Source organism: Acinonyx jubatus, chromosome B2 (genome assembly GCF_027475565.1).
Source record: "Acinonyx jubatus isolate Ajub_Pintada_27869175 chromosome B2, VMU_Ajub_asm_v1.0, whole genome shotgun sequence".
In the NCBI taxonomy this organism is placed as follows: Eukaryota; Metazoa; Chordata; class Mammalia; order Carnivora; family Felidae; genus Acinonyx; species Acinonyx jubatus.
In genome coordinates, this window is record NC_069385.1 from 118,968,671 (window position 1) to 118,990,811 (window position 22,141).

The 22,141-nt window shown below is 37.1% G+C and overlaps 1 protein-coding gene across 1 annotated transcript in view; it reads left to right on the forward strand.

Annotated features, from left to right (window-relative positions):
• The first annotated feature begins 2,627 nt into the window (after positions 1-2,627).
• LOC113598917 (uncharacterized) overlaps positions 2,628-22,141 on the forward strand; it is a 42,201-nt gene continuing 22,687 nt past the window's right edge. The window contains exons 1-3 of the mRNA XM_053222980.1: positions 2,628-2,702; positions 4,838-4,858; positions 5,418-5,438. Of these exons, the coding sequence (XP_053078955.1) occupies positions 2,678-2,702; positions 4,838-4,858; positions 5,418-5,438 (67 nt within the window). The 5' untranslated portion in view covers positions 2,628-2,677. The remainder of the gene's footprint in view (positions 2,703-4,837; positions 4,859-5,417; positions 5,439-22,141) is intronic.

Consider the following 22,141-nt stretch of genomic DNA (forward strand, 5'->3'; position numbering starts at 1 on the left):
CTTTTAAAAGTAATCCAGTCACATCCTTTGCCCATTTTCCTATTACATTTCTGGAACCTTTCTTATTGATTTTCTGGCATTTTATGCATTCCAGGGATTCATTCTGTGTGATTCTTAACACATTGAAAATATTTTCTCCCGCGCCTGGGTGGCGCAGTCGGTTAAGCGTCCGACTTCAGCCAGGTCACGATCTCGCGGTCCGTGAGTTCGAGCCCCGCGTCAGGCGCTGGGCTGATGGCTCAGAGCCTGGAGCCTGTTTCCGATTCTGTGTCTCCCTCTCTCTCTGCCCCTCCCCCGTTCATGCTCTGTCTCTCTCTGTCCCAAAAATAAATAAAAACGTTGAAAAAAAAATTAAAAAAAAAAAAAAGAAAATATTTTCTCCCAATGAATCATGTGTCCCTGAACTTTATCTAAAGTGAACGGTCTTGAACAAAAATTGTGAGGTCAAATACATCAACTTTTCATAATACTGTTTGTGATTGAAAGTTTCAAGACCAAAAAGAGCTTCCACCTTTTCTTTTTTGCCACAGTTTCACCTTTCACATTCATGTCTTTATGCCATATATTCATACTCTTTCCACTGCACTAAGCCCCAAGGCATCTTTACATTGAACCTGGCTCTCCTACCTAAGAAGTGGTCTTAAAAGATATCCTAACTGGGTAGTGTTCCACTAGTACCTTGCTCCACACTTTAATAAAGTAATTACACATTTCTGTAATCATTTAACATAACTGCTGACTTCAACTTTATGACACTATCAAGTCCTTCAAGGGTAGGCACACTCTGCTCTACTCTTTTCAGTACCAAGGATGGTGCCTGGACCTTGGCAGATACCTAATAAACATTTGTGAAATGGCAGAGGCTTACCATTCTCACTTTTCCCACTACTAGAAAGCTTGAAGAGGGATAGAAACATGGGGGAAACCTAAGAATAGAACAAACCCAATTTCAATCCCAGATCTGGCATTAATTAGATTTGACAGGCTCCTAGTTTACAATTCTGTGGCCTCTCAGAAAGGCCAAAGGAGGCCAAAAGGCGATTTTATTTTAAAAACAAAAATGAGGGAGAAAGCGTGACTTTTCTTTTTTATTTTATTATTATTTTTTTTTATTTTAGAGAGTGTGTGTGTGTGTAAGTGGGGGAGAGGAGGGCAGATGGACAGAGAGAGAATCTTTTTTTATTTTTTTAATGTTTATTTATTTTTGAGAGAGAGAGACAGTATGAACAGGAGAGGAAGGGGAAAGAGAGGGAGACACAAAATTTGAAGCAGGCTCCAGGCTCTGAGCTGTCAGCACAGAACCCAATGTGGGGCTCAAAACCATGAACCATGAGATCATGAATCGAATCGAAGTCGGATGCTCAACCCACTGAGCCACCTAGGGGCCCCAGACAGAGAGAGAGTCTTAAGCAGGCTCCACACTCAGTATGGAGTCTGGCATGGGGCTGGATCCCCTGGCCCCAGGATCATGACCTGAGCTGACATCAAGAGACACTCAATGAACAGAGCCACCCAGATGCCCCAAAAGTGTGACTTTTAAACATCTCTACAAAATAAAGTGTTTCAAAAAAGAAAGGCAAAGCTGCAATATTATAGCCCCTACACAGCTAACTGGGATGCAGGGAAGCAGTTCCGCATGCTGGAAGGAAGGCTCACAGAGGCTTGGATGCTTTAGCTCAAATTCATAACTGTGTGACTTCAGGCAACTTACTTTACCCTACTGGACCCAGTTTTCTTATCAGTAAAATGGGAAGAATAATAGGATTGTTGTGAAGAGTAGAACGACACCTAGCAAGTGATTTATAAAATTAACTATTATGATTTTATGCTGTACATTTGCTAAAGGCCAGTGTAATCAAAACCTGAAGTCTCCTCGCAGGCATGTGTTTCTGCCTTAACTTAGGAAGAGCTGAGAAAAGTTGGAATTAATTCTTAGTTATATGATTTGCTTTTGTTAATGCTAGCTCCTAAGATGTCCAGCTTTATATATATCCATGTTTTATTTCTTCTTCTGCCTTTCCTTCATACTAAGATCTTTTGTTTTTGTAATTAGCAAGAAATTTTAACGACTAGCATAAACATAATGCATACACCTAAGTGTAAAGCAATATTTCTGTCCCTACTTGGCCATGACAGCAGGACTCCAAGCTGTGGGGCACTAAGGAATTAGATATTAAAGCTCACCTTGAAAAACACAATAGGGAGACCATTAGTCAATCCACCACACTCTTCTATTTGTTTTTGTATTTTAAGAATCTCTAAGAAGCCTACGGTAAGTCATTTTCATTTATCTCAATCTGAATATTTCAAAAACAAGTATATGAAGACCTGTATAATATCACTTTGCAAATCATAATATTACTTTCCATTCTAGGTTACACATCTATTAATCAGAACTTTTTAGATTGTGAGGGTTTACAAGAGAGTTTAAATACCGGGTTGACTAACAGAAACACACATCCATGCAAAATAAAAATAAAACCTTGCCTCACTGTTATAGACTGGAATCTATAGAGAGAGTCCAATTTGAGACATAAGAAGTTTGTTTTTGTTTTTAAAGTTGAAATGTTTAAACAACTTACTACTTTTCTAATAGCTTTTCTACCTTCCTCCTGCAGTAGATGGGAACATAAGGGCACCCAAAGGAATTTGCCCACCTCTACAGAGGTTTCAGCAGATGTCCTCCAACAAAGAACACAAAGGTCAGCAAAATGGGTCAAGTAGTAAAAAGAGCTTTCACTCTACTCTCGTTTTCTGTATTCTGAGACATCTTCTGGGAAGTGAAAAAATAGTAACTTTGATTTTAATCCAGGAAACCTACCATGCCTCTAAGAAGGCATTCATGTCCTAGACAAGTAACATTTTTTGTTATGTTTTCTTTGTATCTGAGAAGATCCTGAAACACCCATCCATGAGTCTGTTCATTTTCTGAATTAAGCATACTGATTATTGGATGATATGAGTTATGAGAAATTCTAATCAACTAAATTTCTTATCAACATCAAACATAATTTAATCCTGAATTCAAAGTGAATAAGAGTGGAATGAGCAGGGAATCTAAATAAGAATTTTTGCTAGGCTCCTAAGTGGTTTTTAGCCACAGCAAAAGGTGAAGAATATAAATTAAATGGTCCCCAGAAAGAAAATTCACTTTTTTTCCCCCACAAAAGTGAGAGCATGAAATAATCATATTCAGAAGAAAAAAGCATGTTATCTGTGAGAAGCCAGATTCAGTCCATTTGGAATCTCAAATGTTGTCATTGTATGTCAACAAGGAACATATGGAGATTCATGTAGTTAATGAACATGAGCCCTGAAATCAGTCAAGAGAAAATTTCAAGAATAAACATTAAGCATTAAATAAATGCAATTTATAACCTCATTAATTTATGATTTAGTGTTTATTAAATGAGTGAGACTACGGGCACCTGGGTAGCTCAGTTGGTTGAACATCTGACTTCAGCTCAGGTCATGATCTCAAGGTTCCCTGGTTTGAGCCCCACATCAGGCTTACTGCTGTCAGCACAGAACCCACTTGGGATCCTCTGACTCCTCTCTCTACCCTTTCCCCACTCATGCTTCTCAAAAATAAATAAATAAATAAATAAATAAACAAACAAACAAACATTAAAAAAATAAGTGAGGGGCCTCTGGGTGACTCAGTTGGTTGAGCATCCGACTTCAGCTCAGGTCATGATCTTGCTGTCCGTGAGTTCAAGCCCTGCGTCAGGCTCTGTGCTGACAGCTCAGAGCCTGTTTCAGATACTGTGTCTCCCTCTCTCTCTACCCCTCCCCCACTCATGCTCTGTCTCTCTCTCTGTCAAAAATAAATAAACATTAAAAAAATAAAAAAAATAAGTGAGCAAGGCTAAAAATGTTGTAGGAGTAGGAAAGACACTATGTTTTTCTTCAAGGTAACTAACAAGACTTCAAAATGATTAACCTCTAGCTACTCACTGAACATGAACCAAGAAAATAGTACAAAAGAAAAAAATTGTAGCAAGCTATTTGCAACTGCATGAGATGTTTTAAGCATAATTTAGGAAAAGTCCCAAGTAGCAAACTATAGCTAGCCTGCTAAGGTAATAAAATATTATATTTTAATAATAAATGGCAATTGTTTTTCTATAAATTAAGATTTTCTGAATCAGCCAGGAAGTCGTCATTTGTTTGGCTTTTTTTTTTTTAATTATTGAGTGCTTCAAGCTGAAGAAGGGTCAAAACTGATTACTTTGGCATTATATTCCATGATTATGTTATGCAGAAACAGATCTAATTTTCATTGACTTCCATTCCAACTTCCAAGCATCCCCCATTGAATTTTTCCTGACAAGGAAAAAAAGTCTACTAGTTCTTAAGGGGAGAAATGAAAAACAGACTAAAAGCATTTTGGTATTAGTCCACTTTTTAAATTCAAAATAATAGAGGACACCTGGAAAAAAAGGAAAATAAAAAAGGAAATGAAAAAATAAATGCACTAAAATAGCAAACAACCAAGGTTAAATAAGCAGTGGTTTTCCAGTCTCTGAAAGTTCTCAGAGGCTGGGAAGAAAAACTTAATCAGTCACTGTGATGTGTGTGTGTGTGGGGGGGGGGGGGGGGGGGGAGAGCAGTTAAATATATTTTGAGCACACAGACTTCATTCCTCTAATATTCTTTCCTATCCCAGGACTGTGTATTTTACACCCCTAATAAACAGCTTCCTTCTCTGGATTTACAAGGACAAGATGACAGTAGTTTTGGTATTTCTGGCAGATCATTTAAAAAAATACCCAAGTGTTTAAGTCCAATAATAAGCTAATGAAAAGGGCTAATGTTTACTTGTTTTGTATTTCAGGTAGAGCTGTACCACTTCCCAGTAATTTTTTGTCTTATTTATAACACCCGTATGTACTAGACTACTGCAACGTGCATAACATTGTATTCATAGATTTTTCACTTTCAGAAGATCAAAAGTTAATTTAGAGTCATCAGTGATTAACTTGTAGTTGAAGCCAACTGGTTTGTAGAAAGAATAAACTGAGAAATACACTGTTCTTTTTATATCAAGAGAACTGGTTTGTATATTTAAAAAAATTAAATGTCCATACTAGGACAGAAAAAAATACCAACATTTTAGGTGAAATGCAATGGACACAGGGAAGGAAATTAGTCTTTGAATTAAAGGAGAGGGAAGGAAGAAGGAATTAAAGAGATAAATAAACTTTACATACAGTACAGTAAACGTCAGTAAAGACATTGAGGAGGAGGTGAATACAAGAATAATCCACAGACCTATGTTTCTGCAAGAAATCCCAAAATGAAAGGTCATCGTAGATGGCTTGGAAGCTAGATGTTAAAACAACACAAAGGAGTATTTTTGGGAGGCCTATGATAGTAGGTCAAACCAATCTCCCTTATTTGTTTTTGTTTTTCAGGAACCATTGAGAACATTTCCAGTAAGTTACTTTTATGTGGATACTATCTGGAAAAATATGTGCCTAAAGATCTTTTGATAAATAAGTCTGGCATAGCCATAATCCACTTTGCAAATCTTAATGTTATTGTTTTACTTCCTGTATTCCTCTCATATTAGTGAGCCTTTTTTAGAGATTACTGATAATTTGCAGGAAAGCTTAAAAGCATTTATTATATGACTAAAGATCACAAAGCAAATAAAAATCCTTTTCAAAACAAAATGTATAAGGAATCAGTAAAGAAAACAAGAGTCCAGTTTTGAAAGAAAAAGATAGAGTGATAGATACTCCTGTAACATCATCCCACCTTCCTAAAAGATTTTAATATCTCTTTGCCCTGGATAAGAAAGATGAAATACACAAAGAAGAGGATGTCTCAGCAGAAGTCCTTCAAACAGAACATTCAAATGTCCAGGATTAATCATGTATTAAAATAATCTTTCATTAAACACAAGTAGTTTCAACTGTTTTGAAATCCCTTTGCATTTCTTTTTGGAGGCACCCTCTGAAAATTGCATAAGTAACAATTTTGTTCTGACTCAAAACGTAGAGAAATTCCTTTATTGGATATATTTTCATACACTACACTTTATTTATGTCTTTATTTTTCTCTGTTTTTTTCCCTTCTGTTTTAAAGAACCTGCATCATCCATTAGTAAGTTCCTTTTGAAATCCTAAAATTCATAGAATGTAAACTAGTTTTACTCCCTACTGCTATTACCATGTCAATGGTCTAAAACTCAATTCTGATATTTCTCTACTCTTCCTCTCTGTGTGATAGTGATAAATAATAAATGATATTGTAAAAAATTAAGAATAAAAATTAGTAGATCATACATATTAAAAGAAATGCCATTATCAAACTGGTCTTTGATACCAAATCCAATGTGATATTCATAAACATAAGCAAACAGATGGGGAAAGTTAACAAAAAATACAATAAGAATAGAGACTAAGAGGTATAACTTCTGGACTTGCTCAAAAATGATATAAACCTGTTGTAATAGGCAATAATGTAAGAGCTTAATAGGCTCCAGAAAGACCGTTTGCTTTGTTCTTCTACCAGAGTAAGGAGACCCTAACCCCAACCATCCAGATCTTCCCTTAGAACACAGCAGGGACACCAACACCAACTATGTAGAAATAATACTGTAGATGCTAGTGCAAGTTTGACCTACCAAAAATGTTTGTGTCATTTTTATAGGTTAGCAACATTCCTATTGAGAAACAGTAGAACATGTACAGTTAATTCACCCAACAGAAAAGTCAAACTAAATATCTGGAGAATGTCCAAGCCTCAAAGGTCACTAAATGAATTCCAATTGTAACTACTCTGATATGTTTCTTAATTTGTATTTCATGAGCATAAACAGATCAGAGAGGTTATCGGACAAAAAAATGTATGTTTTTGTATGTATGTTTCTAGATTTAGTTACCTCTAGATTTACAAGTAACAACTTGGGGCACCTGAGTGGCTCAGTCGTTAAGCATCCGACTTCAGCTCATGTCATTATCTCACCATTTGTGGGTTTGAGTCCTACATTGGGCTCTGTGCTGACAGCTCAAAGCCTGGAGCCTGCTTCGGGTTCTTTGTCTCCCTCTCTCTCTCTCTCTCTACCCCTCCCCCTCTCGCACTCTGTCTCTCTCTCTCAAAAAAAACATTTAAAAAAAATTTTTTAAGGAACAAGTCTTTAAAATAATTAATTATGCATATATTTTAGCCCAAAATTCCAATTTGGCATTATTAATAATATAAAACAAAGGAAAATAATTTCTGAAAATATATTTGCAATGAATATGGCTAAAATCTAAAAGAGTCCAGACACTTAGCCACAGGAGAATTGTTTGTTAATATAATAATATATGACATTATAATTAGAACTGACAGTAGTTTTTTCTCTGAATCAGGATTTGCTGAACCAATTGGTAAGGTTTTTTTTCCTTTTCCTCTATTATTATATTTTCAGTTTAAATAATAGTCTAGAATTTATGCCAGTAGTTTTTTATTTAGAAATAATTAATATTTAACATGATATTAGTTATATGTATACCATATAATGATTGGATATTTCTACATATTTCAAAATGATCACAATAGGTCTAGTTAACATTGATCACTATACATAGTTACAAATCTTTTTTCTTGTCATGAAAACTTGTAAGACCTACTTTCTTAGCATTTTCAAATATACCTGAGTATTATTAACTGCAGTCATCATTCTGTACATTACATACCCATGACTCCTTTTTTTTTTTTTTTTAGGTTCATTTATTTTGAAAGAGAGAGAGAGGAGGAAGGGTAGGGACAGAAGAGAGTAAGAGAAAGAATCCCAAGCAGGCTCCATACCGTCAGTGCAGAACTTGACCCGGGGCTCCTTCTCACGAACTGTGAGATCATGACCTGAGTTGAAATCAAGGGTCTGTTGTTTAACTGACTGAAGCCACCCAGGCACACCCCCCTGACTTCTTTATTTAATAATAGCTAGATGTTTGTGTTTTTAACCACCTTCACCCATATTACCCACTCTCTATACTATCGCTGGCAATTACAGGATGTTTTCTATATCCAAGAGTTCAGGTTTTTGTTTGTCTAGATTCCTCATATAAGTGAGATCATGCATTATTTGTCATTCTCTGAGTTATTTCATTGAGCATAAGGTCCTTAAAGTCCATTCATGTTGTTGCAAATGCAAGATTTCCTTCTTTTTTGTGGCTGAATAATATTCCTCTGTGTGTGTGTATGCATGTGTGTGTGTACCACATTTTCTTTTTTTTAGCTGGGGCACCCCTTGCAAACTTATTTCTTGAAGTATTGGTGAAAGATAGGTCTTCTGGACCCTCCCAGGATGGGTTTGTATTTAAATTGCAGTTAGTTAACATATGGTGTAATATTAATTTCAGGTGTACAATATTTTGATTCAACACTTGCATGTGATACTTGGTGCTCATCACATCAAGGACATTCCTTAATCCTCATCACCTATTTCACCCATCACCCCACCCTCCTGCCTTCTGATAACCATCACTTTGTTCTTTATACTTAAGAATCTGTTTCTTGGTTTGCCTCTCTCTCTTTTTTCCTTTACTTGTTTGTTTTGTTTCTTAAATGCCACATATGAGAGAAAGCATATGGTATTTATCTTTCTCTGACATTTTATTTAGCATAATACTCTCTAGCTCCATCCATGTCATTTGAAATGGCAGGATTCCATTCTTTTCACAGGCTGAGTATTATTCCATTGTGTATGTATACTACATCTTCTTTATCCATTCATCAGTTTGAACTGTTTCCATAATTTGCCTATTGTAGACAATGCTGCTATAAACAGGGTACATGTATCCCGTTGAATTAGTATTTTTCTATTCTTTGGGTAAATACCTAGTAGTGCAATTGCTGGATCATAAGGTAGTTTCATTTTTAACTTTTTGAGGAACCTGCATACTGCTGTCCAGTTTTCGTAACACCATTTGTTGAAGAGACTCTCTTTTTCCCACTGTATATTTTTTTACTGCTTTGTTGAACATTAATTGACTATATAGTTGTGGATTCATTTCTGGGTTTTCTATTCTGTTCCATCGACCTGTATGCCTATTTTTCTGCCAGCATTGTACTATTTTGATCACTATAGCTTTGGAATATAACTTGAAGTCTGGAATTGTGATGCGTCCAGAGTTGCTTTTCTTTTTCAAGGTTGCTTGGGCTATTTGGGGTCTTTTGAAGTTCTATACAAATTTTTCTAAAATGTGCATAGAAATTTTTCTAAAATTTGTATAGAAAATGCTGTTGGTATTTTGATAGGGGCTGAATTAAACATGCAGATTACGAGGAGATACAACATGGCAGAGAAGTAGGGGGACCCAAAGTTCCCTGGTCCCTCAAACACAGCAGTGTTGAGGCCAAAGAACTTTGAATTTCAAGAGTCCAGGCTGCAGAGTGACAAAGATGTCTCCAGGCGCCCAAGGGGACAATCTGGCAGGCCATAGGTACATGACTGCAAATTGGGTAGAGATAAAACGGGCTGCAGAAGCACAGATGGGAGGGATCCCCTTCTGTGGAGAGACAAAGGAAAGAGAAAGAGAAGCTGGGGGGAGCATAGGACTGTATCTGGACAAAAGAAAAACCACTGACCGGAATGGACAAAGATCCATTATCTAACTGAGGGGCTTGCTCTGGACTGGGGCTGGCTGCCCTGTTCCCACCCTTGAGGAGGAGGGGAGCCAGTCTGGGCTAACTAGTTCAGAGGCACAGTCCGCAGTGGGAAAAAGCAATCCCTTCTCTGGAGTACTGTGGGAAGAGAGTATATAACGGTTCAAAGGGCAAGACTGCCTGCGCCCGCCAGCCAGAAGCCATATATCAGCGGCATGGAGCGGCACTTCTCTGGAACCAGGGTGCACAGTGTGAGACCGTTTAAGACATCCGGGGTTTGAATCCCAGCTGAGCACCAGGGAGGCACTGGAGTGGTCGGAATGAGACAAACCGCCTCATTCGCGCCCAGGGCACTGTGAGGATGGCCTGTACAGAATAGTTTGGGACAACTAGTTCATGGAGGAGAGTGGGGTGTTGCCATTTTTCTCCCCATCACCAGTAAGGCGGGGCTTCAGGGAAGGGACAGTGAGCCCACAATAGAGGTGGGACCCGCCTACACCAAACCACACCCGTCCTTGCCTGGTAACTTCGTGTCTAGTGGAATGGAATTGACACTGATAAACCAGACAGCCCCTCCTCCAGACCAGCACTGCCACGAGTTGCAAGGCACCCAGCGGTTTTGCATTTTCTGATTTAATTCTCAGACAATTCTTATGATACATATATATTTTTTTTTCTCCCTTTTATCCTTCTTATTTCTTCCCTCTCCTAGTCTGGTTATTCTGGTTATTGGTTTGTTTAAGCAGACATATTTAATCTATTCTCTTTATACCTGTTCTGTTCTATAACTCCTTCTTTATTTCTCTTTCTCTCTCTCTCTCTTTCTGGATTAAACCATATAGTTTCTCTGCCTGGTCAATGATCTTGTCTTTTTCTGAGCCCCTGTCATTTCTCTTTGTATGGGATAAGGCCTCTTCCATCAACAATGCCCCCACCCCGTTGTTTTTCTGTAGTTGGTGTCTTTTGTTTTTTCTGGGTTTGTTTTGTTTTGTTTTTGTATGTTTATTTTCTTTTCCAGGGCTACTTCAATCATCAAATCAAAGCACACCAGGTGGAGGGTTCAAAACATCACTACCGGTACAGAGATAAAGCAACCAGAGTCACACCAACAGAGAACAAGTAACACACTCCAAAAAACACCTCCTGGAGGGCCAGGCCCTGTACAGTGTATGATCCCTCTTTAATATAGTAGTGCTTGCAGGTGCAGGATACATCACAAGCTTTTAAAATGCATGAGAGACAGAAAACTAGCCAAAATAATGAAACAGAAGAATTCTCTTCAAAATAAATTCCAGGAAGAAATGACAACTAAAGAACTGATCAAAACAGATATAAACAGTATAACTGAACAAGAATTTAAAATAATAGTCATAAAATTAATTGCTGGGCTTGGAAAAAGCATAGAAGACAGCAGAGAATCTATTGCTGCAGAGGTCAAGGAACTAAAAAATAGTCATGATGAATTAAAAAATGCCTGTAAGTGAGGTGCAAAATAAACTAGAGATGATGAAAGTGAAGATTGAAGAGGCAAAGGGGAGTAAGTGAAATGGAAGATAAAATTATGGAAAAAGATGAAGTTGAGGAAAAAGATAAAAAAAATTCTGGACCATGAGGGGAGAATTAGAGAACTAAGTGATTCAATGACATAACAATACCCGTATCATAGGAGTTACAGAAGAGGACAAAGAGGCCAAAGGTGTGCTTGAACAAATCATAGCTGAGAACTGCCCCAAACTGCGGAAGGAAACAGACATTGAAATCCAAGAGGCACAGAGAACACCCTACAGACATAACTTGAATTGATCTTCTGCATGACATATCACAGTGAAACTGAAAAATACAAAGATAAAGAGAGAATTCTGAAAGCAGCTAGGGACAAACGGACCTTAACCTACAAGGGTAGGCACGTAAGGGTAGTAGGAGACCTAACTACTGAAACTTGGCAGGCCAGAAAGGAGTGGCAGGAAATTTCAATGTGCTGAATAGGAAAAATATGCAACCAAGAATCCTTTATTCAGCAAGCCTGTCATTCAGAATAGAAGGGGAGATAATAGAAGGTTTTCCCAGACAAACAAAAACTGAAGGACCTCATCACCACTAAACCAGTCCTACAAGAGATCCTAAGGGGGACTCTGTGAGTGGAATGTTGCAAAGACCACAAGAGACCAGAGACATCACTACAAGCATGAAATCTACAGATAACACAATGACTCTAAACCTATATCTTTCAATAATAACACCAAATGTAATTGGACTAAATGCTCCAATCAAAAGACATAGGACACCCAAATGGATTAAAAAAAAAAAAAAGATCCATCTATTTGCTGTCTACAAGAGACACATTTCAGACTTGAGGACACCTTCAGATTCAAAGTGAGGGGATGAGAACCATCTATTATGCTACTGGAAGTCAAAAGAAAGCTGGAGTAGCCATATTTATATCAGACAAACTAGATTTTAAACTAAAGGCTATAACAAGAGATGAATAAGGGCATTATATAATAATTATGGGGTCTACCCATCAAGAAAAGCTAACAATTACAAATGTCTATGCATCCAATTCAGGGACTCCTAAATATATAAAACAATTAATCACACACATAAGCAATCTTATTAGTAAGAATGTGGTTAATACTCCACTTACAACAATGGACAGATCATCTAGACAGAAAATTGATAAAGAAAGAATGGCCCTGAATGATACACTGGACCAGATGGACTTGACAGATATATTCAGAAATTTTCATTCTAAAGCAGCAGAATGCACATTCTTTTCGAGAGCACATGGAACATTCTCCATATAGATTGCATACTGGGTCACAAAACAGCCCTCAATAAATATAAAAGAATTGAGATCATACCATACATACTTTCAGATCACAATGCTATGAAACCTGAAATCAACCACAAGAAAAGGTCTGGAAAACCTCCAAATGTATGGAGGTTAAAGAACATCCTACTAAAGAATGAATGGATCAACCAGGCAATTAAAGAAGAAATTCAAAAACATATGGAAACAAATGAACATGAATAGTCCAACACTTTGGACTATTATTAAAAATCCCCCAAGCACTGGGTGTTGTATGGAAACCAATGTGACAATAAATTTCATAATAAAAAATATTAAAAAAATAAAAAAATAAAAAAAAAATCTCCCAACAAACAAGAGTCCTGGGCCACATGGCTTCCCAGGGGCATTCTACCAGACATTTAAAGCAGAGTTAGTATTTATCTTTCTCAAGTGTTCCAAAAACTATAAATGGAAGGAAAACTTCCAGACTCATTCTATGTAGCCAGCATTACTTTGATTCCCAAGCCAGACCAAGACCCCACAAAAAAGGAGAACTACAGGCCAATATCCCTGATGAACATGGATGCAAAAATTCTCAACAAGATACTAGCAAATTGAATTCAACAGCATATAAAAAGAATTATTCACCATGATCAAGTGGGATTCATTCCTGGGCTGCAGAGCTGGTTCAATATTCACAAAGCAATCAATGTGATACATCACATTAATAAAAGAAAGGATAAGAACCATATGATCCTGTCAATAGATGCAGAAAAAGCATTTGACAAAATACAGCATCCTTTCTTAATAAAAACCCTCAAGAAAGTCAGGATCAAAGGAACATACTTAAAAATCATAAACACCATATATGAAAAGCCCACAGTTAATATCATCCTCAATGGAGAAAAACTGAGAGCTTTCTCTGTGAGATCAGGAACGTGACAGGGATGCCCACTCTCATCACTGTTGTTTAACATAGCGTTGGATGTCCTAGCATCAGCAATCAGACAACAAAATTAAATCAAAAGCATCAGAATTGGCAAAGAAGTCATCAAACTTTCACTTTTCACAGACACCATGATACTCTACATGGAAAACCTGAAAGACTCACCAAAAGGCTGCTAGAACTGATACATCAATTCAGCTAAGTCGCACGGTAAAAAATCAATGTACAGAATTTGGTTGCATTTCTATACACCAATATTGACACAACAGAAAGAGAAATAAAGAAACTGATCCCATTCACAACTGCACCAAGAATCATAAAATACCTAGGACTAAACCTAACCAAAGAGTCAAAGATCTGTATGCTGACAACCATAGAAAACTTATGAAGGAAATTGAAGAAGACACAAAAAAATGGATAAATATTCCATGCTCATGGATTGGAAGAATAAATATTGTTAAAATGTCAATACTACCCAACGCAATCTACACATTCAATGCAATCCCTATCAAAATTACACCAACATTCTTCTCAAAGCTAGAACAAACAGTCCTAAAATTTGTATGGAACCACAAGAGCCCGAATAGCCAAAGTAATATTGAAGAAGAAAACCAAAGTGGGAGGCATCACAATCCCAGACTTTTGCCTCTACCCCAAAGCTGTAATCATCAAGACAGCATGGTATTGGCACAAAAACAGACACATACACCAATGGACTAGAATGGAGAACCGAGAATTGGACCCACAAATGTATGGCCAACTAATCTTTGACAAAGCAGGAAAGAGTATCCAATGTAAAAAAAGACATTCTCTTTAGCAAATGGTGCTAGGAGAACTGGACAGCAACATGCAGAAGAATGAAACTAGACCACCCTCTTACAGCATTCACAAAAATAAACTCAAAATGGATGAAAGACCTAAATGGGAGACAGGAAACCATCAAAACCCTAGAGGAGAAAGTAGGCAACAACCTTTTGGACCTCAGCCACAGCAATTTCTTACTCAACACATCCCCAAAGGCGAGGGAATTGAAAGCAAAATGAACTATTGGGACCTCATCAAGATAAAAACTTCTGCATTGCAAAAGAAACAACCAACAAAACTAAAAGGCAACCGACAGAATGGGAAAAGATACTTGCAAATGACATATCAGATAAAGGGTTAGTATCCAAAATATATTAAGAAAAACTTACCAAAGTCCACACCTGAAAAACAAATAATCCAGTGAAGAAATGGGCAGAAAACATGAATAGACACTTTTCCAAAGAAGACATCCAGATGACCAACAGATACATGAAACGATGCTCAATGTCACTCATCCTCAGGGAAATACAAATCAAAGCCACAGTGAGATATCAACTCACACTGGTCAGAATGGCTAAAATGAACTCAGGAAACTACAGATGCTGACGAAGATGTGGAGAAATGGGAACCCTCTTGCACTGTTGGTGGGAATGTTTTCCACTCTGGAAAACAGTGTGGAGGTTCCTCAAAAAATTAAAATAGAACTACCTTACAACCCAGCAATAGCACCACTAGGAATTTATCCAGAGGATACAGGAGTGTTGATTCATAGGGGCACATGTACCCAATGTTTATAGCCACACTTTCAACAATAGCCAAATTATTGAAAGAGCCTAAATGTCCATCAACTGATTAATGGATAAAGAAGATGTGGTTTACATATACAGTGAAATACTACTTGGCAATGAGAAAGAATGAAATCATGCCATTTGCAGCAACATGGATTTAACTGGAAGGTATTGTGCTGAGTGAAATAAGTCAGTCAGAGAAAGACAGATATCTTATGTTTGCACTCATATATGGATCTTGAGAAACTTAGCAGAAGACCATGGGGCAAGGGAAGAGAAAAAAATAGTTACAGAGAGAGAGGGAGGCAAATAGTAAGAAACTCTTAAATACAGAGAACAAACTGAGGGTGGATGGGGGAGGTGGGAGAGAAGGGAAAATGGGTGATGGGCATTGAGGAGGGCACTTGTTGGACAGGAAACTACCCCAAAAACCAGAAGCACACTTTACACACTGTATGTTAGCCAATTTGACAATAAATCCTGTATTTAAAAAAATAAAATTAAATAATAAAATTAAAATTAAAAAATAATTTAAACTTAAAAAAAAACATGCAGGTTGCTTTGGGTAGTATAGACATTTTAACAATATTTGTCTTTTCAATCCATGAGTGTGGAATGTCTTTCCATTTCTTTGTGTCATCTTCAATTTCTTTCATTAATGTTTTGTAGTTTTCGGAGTACAAGTCTTTCAATTCTTTGGTTAGGTTTATTCTTAGGCCTCTTATTACTTTGGGTGGAACTATAAATGGGATACATTCCTTAATTTCTCCTCTTGCTGTTTCATTATTGGTGTATAGAAATGCAGCAGATTTCTGTATGCTGATTTTGTATCCTGGAACTTTACTGTTTGTTAAATAGTTTCTAGCAGTTTTTTTGGTGGAGTCTTTTGGGTTTTCTTTATGGAATATCGTGTCATCTCTCTGCAAATAGCAACAATTTGACTTCTTTCTTGCTGATTTGGATGTCTTTTATTTCTTTTTGTTGTCTGATTGCTGAGGCTAGGATTTCCAGTACTATGTTAAATAAAAGTGCTGAGAGCAGACATCCCTGTCTTGTTCCTGACCTAAGAGGAAAAGCTCTCAGTTTTTTCCCATTGAGAGTGATGTTAACTGTAGGTTTTTCATAGATGGCCTTTATTGTGTTGAGGTATGTTCCCTCTAAACCTACTTTGTTGAGGGTTTTATCATGAGTGGGTATTGTACTTTGTCAAATGCTTTTTCTGCATCTCTTGAAAGGATCACATGATTCTCTTCCTTTCTTTCATTAATGTGGTTATCATGTTGATTGATTTGCAAATATTGAACCATACCTGCAACCCTGGAAGAAATCCCACTTGATTGTGTTGAATGATTTTTTTTAAAACATATTGTTTGCTAGTATTTTAAATTTATTTATTTAAATTCAAGTTAGTTAACATACAGTGTAGTATTGGTTTCAGGAGTAGAACTCAGTGATTTATCACTTACATGTAACACCCAGCGCTCATCCCAACAAGTGCCCTCCTTAATGCCCATCACTCATTTAGCCCATCCCCCTACCTTCAGCAACCCTCAGTTTATTCTCTGTATTTAAGGGTCTGTATGGTTTGCCTCCCCCTCTTTTCTTTTATCTTATTTTTCCTTCCCTTCCCCTATGTGCATCTGTTGTGTGATACAGGGGCAAGTCCAGAATTGTGATGCCTCCAGCTTGGGTTTTGTTTTTCAACATTACTTTGAGTATTTGGGGTCTTTCCTGGTTCCATACAAATTTTAGAGTTGTTTGTTCTAGCTCTGTGAAGAATGCTGGTGTTATTTTGATAAGGATTGCATTAAATGTGTAGGTTGCTTTGGGTGGTATAGATATTTTAACAATATTTGTTCTTCTAATCCATGTGCATGGAATTTTTATCCATTTCTTTGTATCTTCTTCACTTTCTTTCATGAGCTTTCTATAGTTTTCAGCATATAGATCTTTTACCTCTAAGTTTATTCCTATGTATTTTATGGTTTTCAGTGACATTGTAAATGGGATCAATTCCTTGATTTCCCTTTCTGCTACTTCATTATTGGTAATAGAAATGCCACTGATTTCTGTACATAAATTTTCTATCCTGCGACTTAGCTGAATTCACATATCAGCTCTAGCAGTTTTTTGGTGAAGTCTTTGGATTTTCCATGTAGACAATCATGTCATCTGTGAAGAGTGAAAGTTTGACTTCTTCCTTGATCATTGGAATGTCTTTTATTTCTTTTTGTTGTCTGATTGCTGAGGCTAGAACTTTCAATGCTATGTTGAACAACAGTGGTGAGAGTGGACATCCCTGTCGTATCCCTGAAGTTAGGGGGGAAATTTTCAGTTTTTCCTCATTAAGTATACTAGTTGTGCATCTTTCACATATGGCCTTTATGATCTTGAGGTTTGTTTCTTCTATCCCTACTTTCTTGAGGGTTTTTATCAAGAAACGATGCTGTATTTTGTCAAATGCTTTTTCTGAGTCTATTGAGAATATCATATGGTTCTTATCCTTTTTTTAAATTAATATGGTGCATCACGTTGATTGATTTGCAGACATTGAACTAGCCTGGCATCCCAGGAATAAATTCCATTTGATCATAGTGAATAATTATTTTAATGTGCTGTTGAATTCAATTTGCTAGAATCTTGAGAATTTTTCCAACCAGCTTCATCAGGGATATTGGCCTTTAATTCTTTTTAGTGGGGTCTTTGTCTGGTTTTGGAATCAAGGTAATGCTGGCTTCATAGAATGAGTTTGGAAGCTTTCCTTCCATTTCTTTTTTTTTTTAGTTTAGTTTTATTTATTTTGAGAAAAAGATAAAGAGCAAGCAGAGGAGGGGCAGAGAGAGAGGGAGACAGAATCCAAAGCAGGCTCCAAGCTGCCACCATAGAGCATGATTTCACGAACTGTGAGATCATGACCTGGGCTAAAGTTAAAGTCAGACACTTAACCAACTGAGCCACCCAGGCACCCCTTCTTTCCTTCCATTTCTATTTTTTGGAAAAGTTTGAGAATAGGTATTAACTCTTCTTTAAATATCTGGTGAAAGCCATCTGGCCCAGGACTCTTGTTTGTTGGGAGATTTTTGATAACCGATTCAATTACTTTGCTTGTTATGGATCTGTCCAAATTTTCTATTCCTTCCTGTTTCAATTTGGTAGTTTGTGAGTTTCTAGGAATTTGACCATTTTTCCAGATCGGCCAGTTTTTTGGCATATAATTTTTCATAGTATGCTCTTATAATTCCTTGTATTTGTATGGTGTTGTTGGTGATCTCTCCTCTTTCATTAGTAATTTTATCTATTTGTGTTCTTTATCTTTTATTTTTGATAAATCTGGCTTGGGGGTTATCAATTTTGTTTATTCTTTCAAAAGATCAGCTCTTAGTTTCATTTTCTGTTCTACCAGAGTTTTTTAGGTTTGTTCCTATATTATTTATTTCTTCTCTAATCTTTATTACTTCCTTTCTTCTGCTAGCTTTAGGTTTTTTTGCTACTCCTTTTCTAGCTCCTTCAGGTGTAAGATTAGATTGTGTTTTGGTGATCTTTCTTGCTTCTTGAGATAGGACTGAATTGCAACATAATTTCCCCCTAGAACTGTCTTTGCTGCATCCCAACGGGTTTGGACTGTCGTTTTTTTTTCATTTTCATTGGCTCCCATGTATTTTTTTTTAATTTCTTCTTTAATTTCCAAGTTGTCCCATTCATTCTTTAGTAGGATGTTCTTTAACCTCCATGCATTTGGTGGTTTTCAATTTTTTTCTTGTGGTTGATTTTAAGTTCATAGCATGTTGTGATCTGAAAATATGCATGGTGTGATCTCGATCTTTTTGTACCCATGGAGGGCTGATTTGTGATCCAGTATGTGATTTATCCTGAAGAGTATTCCATATACAACTGAGAAGAATGTGTAATTCTGCTGCTTTTTAATGAAATGTTCTGAATATATCTGTTAAGTACATCTGGTCCAGTGTGTCATTCAAAGCCATGGTTTCCTTGTTGATTTTTTGCTTAGGTGATCTGTCCTTTTCTGTAAGTGGGGTACTATTATGGTATTATTATCAGTGAGTTTCTTTGTATTTGTTATTAATTGATTTATATATTTGGGTGTTTTCAATTTGGGGACATAAATATTTACAATTGTTGGATCTTCCTTTTTTTAATTTTTTAAAGTTTGTTTGTCTATGTGGAGAGAGAGGGAGAGAGAGAGAAACAAAAAACCCAGAGAATTGAAAAACTATATGCTGATTCCAAAAGAAAAAAAGAAAGAAAGAAAGAAAGAAAGAAAAGAAAAGAAAAGAAAAGAAAAAAGAAAAAGTAAAGACAAAGAAGCCTGAACCGGGGCAGTGTTGGTGGGGGGGGAGGAATGAAATGAAAAAAACAAACAAGAAACTATAAGCCTAATTGCAAAGGAAAAAAAAAAAGAAGAAAGAAAAAAAAAGAAAGAAGAAAAGAATGAAAGCCTGGTCCTATTTCCACAAAAACTGCAGGTGTCATTTTGAAGCACTGGATTTTCAGTACCCTTGGTGCATGCGGTGTCCTGGCTGTTCTGGAGGAGAGGCCTGCTGCATTGGCTCAGAGTCAGTCTTGCCCCAGCAAATAATTAGTTGCAGGCATAGAGATTTGGGATTTTGTGTAAGCGCATCTTGCCCCCACTGGGGGCTGCTGTGTTGCTTTTTGACATCCCTCCATGTTGGTGTTGGGAGAAAATGGTGCTACCTCAACCTCCATCTCTGGACAGGGGATCTCACACCCTCCACTGTTCAGGCAGCCTTCACAGAATAGTCATCTCACCCTGTGCCTAATTCTCTGGTGTTTTTCTGTGGCATGTAGCTGGCATTCAAAACTTGAAGCCTTAAAGTGCCCAGAACCTAATGGATCCACCCCCCTCTTTCTTTGGAGTAGAGCCTCTCCATTAATTGTCTCAAGTCCTTTGTCCCTGAAAAACAGTCTCAAGCCAGCGTAGTACATGGAATTGATGATGTAATACCACTAAAAGCAGCAAAGGTTATATTCCTTCTGGGTGTGCCTCTGTCCCCTGCTGATGAAAGGCCTTTGGCTGGCACCTGCGGGGACTTTTGTCCTTGGGAAGGCAATATATCCTCTTCCAAAAGTACTGCAGAAAGGGGAATGTTCTCTCCCAATGCACCCCTGAGATAGCTACACTGTGCTATGCACTCAGGGGCCAGCTCCCTCCTCCGCAGGAGCACTCCCCACAGCTCCACTCTAGAGAAAGTCATGCATTTCCAAAACCTCATAGTTTGAGCTCCAAAATCTGTTTGCAAAAAAGAACTGGGACATTCAATACTTCTGACTCCCAGTCTGTGATCCGGAGAGGTTTTCCTCTTGTGCTAATTCAATGTTGCATGTTACATCAAAGCCTCTCTCTTTCTCTCCCTTTTGTCTTTCCATGGAAAGCGTTCCTCCTCTCCATGGCACTACTGTTTGTCTCTCCCCCATTGGACTTTCTTGTACCTTGCACCTGACACTCTGCCCCTCCAACTATAGAGATTCTTTTTCCAGATCAATTTCCTGTGTGTTTCAAGTGATCTGACCTCAATACATCTGTGTTTGAGGGACTAAGAAAGCCCAGGGTCCCCCTATTTCTTCACAATCTTAACTCTGCCCTACAACTATCACTTTAAAATAGGTAGTTTTGTTTGGGAGTCAAAGGTGGTTTTAATCATTTTTTAAAAAAGTATGTTGATTGAGAACTAGTCTAATTCCCTACTTTTTTCACTTATCACTTTATTTTTGAGATCTATTTATATCACTTTATAATTACTTTGTTAGTTGCTTTGAACTATATTTTCAAAAATCTATCCTTGGACTCACTAGTTGTTTCTAAGTACTGCATACTATTTACTGCCCCATATACATCAACCACAGTGTATTTATTCACTCCTTTTTCCACAGATGGCATGGTCTCTACAACTCTCAGCTCACATCAGTGATCTGGAGTGTGTCCTCTTTATATCTTGTGAGTTATTTCTCTAGAAGTTATACTTGGGAGTAGTTCCACTGATAAGATGTACAGATACTTAATTTCATCATTAGATTGCTTTCCAGAACTAATGTAACAATCCATACTCTCACTAGTTGTTGGAGGAATGTTCCCTTCATCTCACATCTTGTACAGCACTTTGTTTTATCTATCTCCCTAGTTGGCCATCTGGTTGGTACAAGAATGCTCCTTGCTGTTATCTTAATTTGCTTTCTGGTGTCTACTGGTGAGTTCGTATATCTAGCCATTCAGGCTTTCCTCTTCTAAGTTGCCTATTCAGATCCTCTGCCCATTTTTCCATTCATGTTTCCAGTTCTTTCTTTTTACATGGCAGGCATCTCTTCATATTGTGGATATAATCTTTTACTATTTTTTATACTTTGAAAATATCTTCTCTTAATTTGTTACATGTCTGTGAACTTAATCTATGGTGTTCTTGGTTAAACAGAAACAATTCTGTTGGAGTTAAATATACTTGTTTTTTCACATTATGTGTTTTGGGGATTCAAAGAAAGACTTCGCTCCACACAACACCATTCGAGGTGTTTTCCACAATTTTATTTTATTATATCTAAAGTTTTATCTCCACATTTAGGATTTAATATACCTCTTAATGCTCTTATGCCAAACACTGGCCACTAAAGACAGATATCCCAGCACACTAGCTGTCTTCCATAAACGATCTTAATAATTCCTTAAGGGTTTTGATACCTTATAGATTGAGTGTTCCTTTAGTTTGAATTTCACTTTGGTGAAGCTATTTTTTAATGTTGCTTATTCCTTTACTTAACTGTTATATCTGCAAGTACAGAAACAGTGTTCTTCTGTTCATTTCTCCATCCCCAGTATATATTATACTACCACATACAATATGGTAGACACTTAAGCATTTTTTTAGAGAAAGAAGAAAATTATGTTCTTTTCATTTGCCTACAAATCTCAGAAAGAGGTAGAATGATGTGTAGTCAAACCTGGATTCCCAGAACAGATTTATCACCTCTTTGTTTTTTACTAAAGAGAGGTTAACAATCCTCTCTGGATTGAAAGAATACCAGACAGCAGAACAGAACAGAAAGAAGAAGAGAGAGAAATTAAAAATCATGTACAGAAAAAGTGTCAGAGAAGTAAAATTCAAAGAAAGAGATTTGGAGGTCAGGGATTAAAGTGTCAAAGGAGTCAACATGGAGTTGGGGAGAAGATGGGGATAAAAC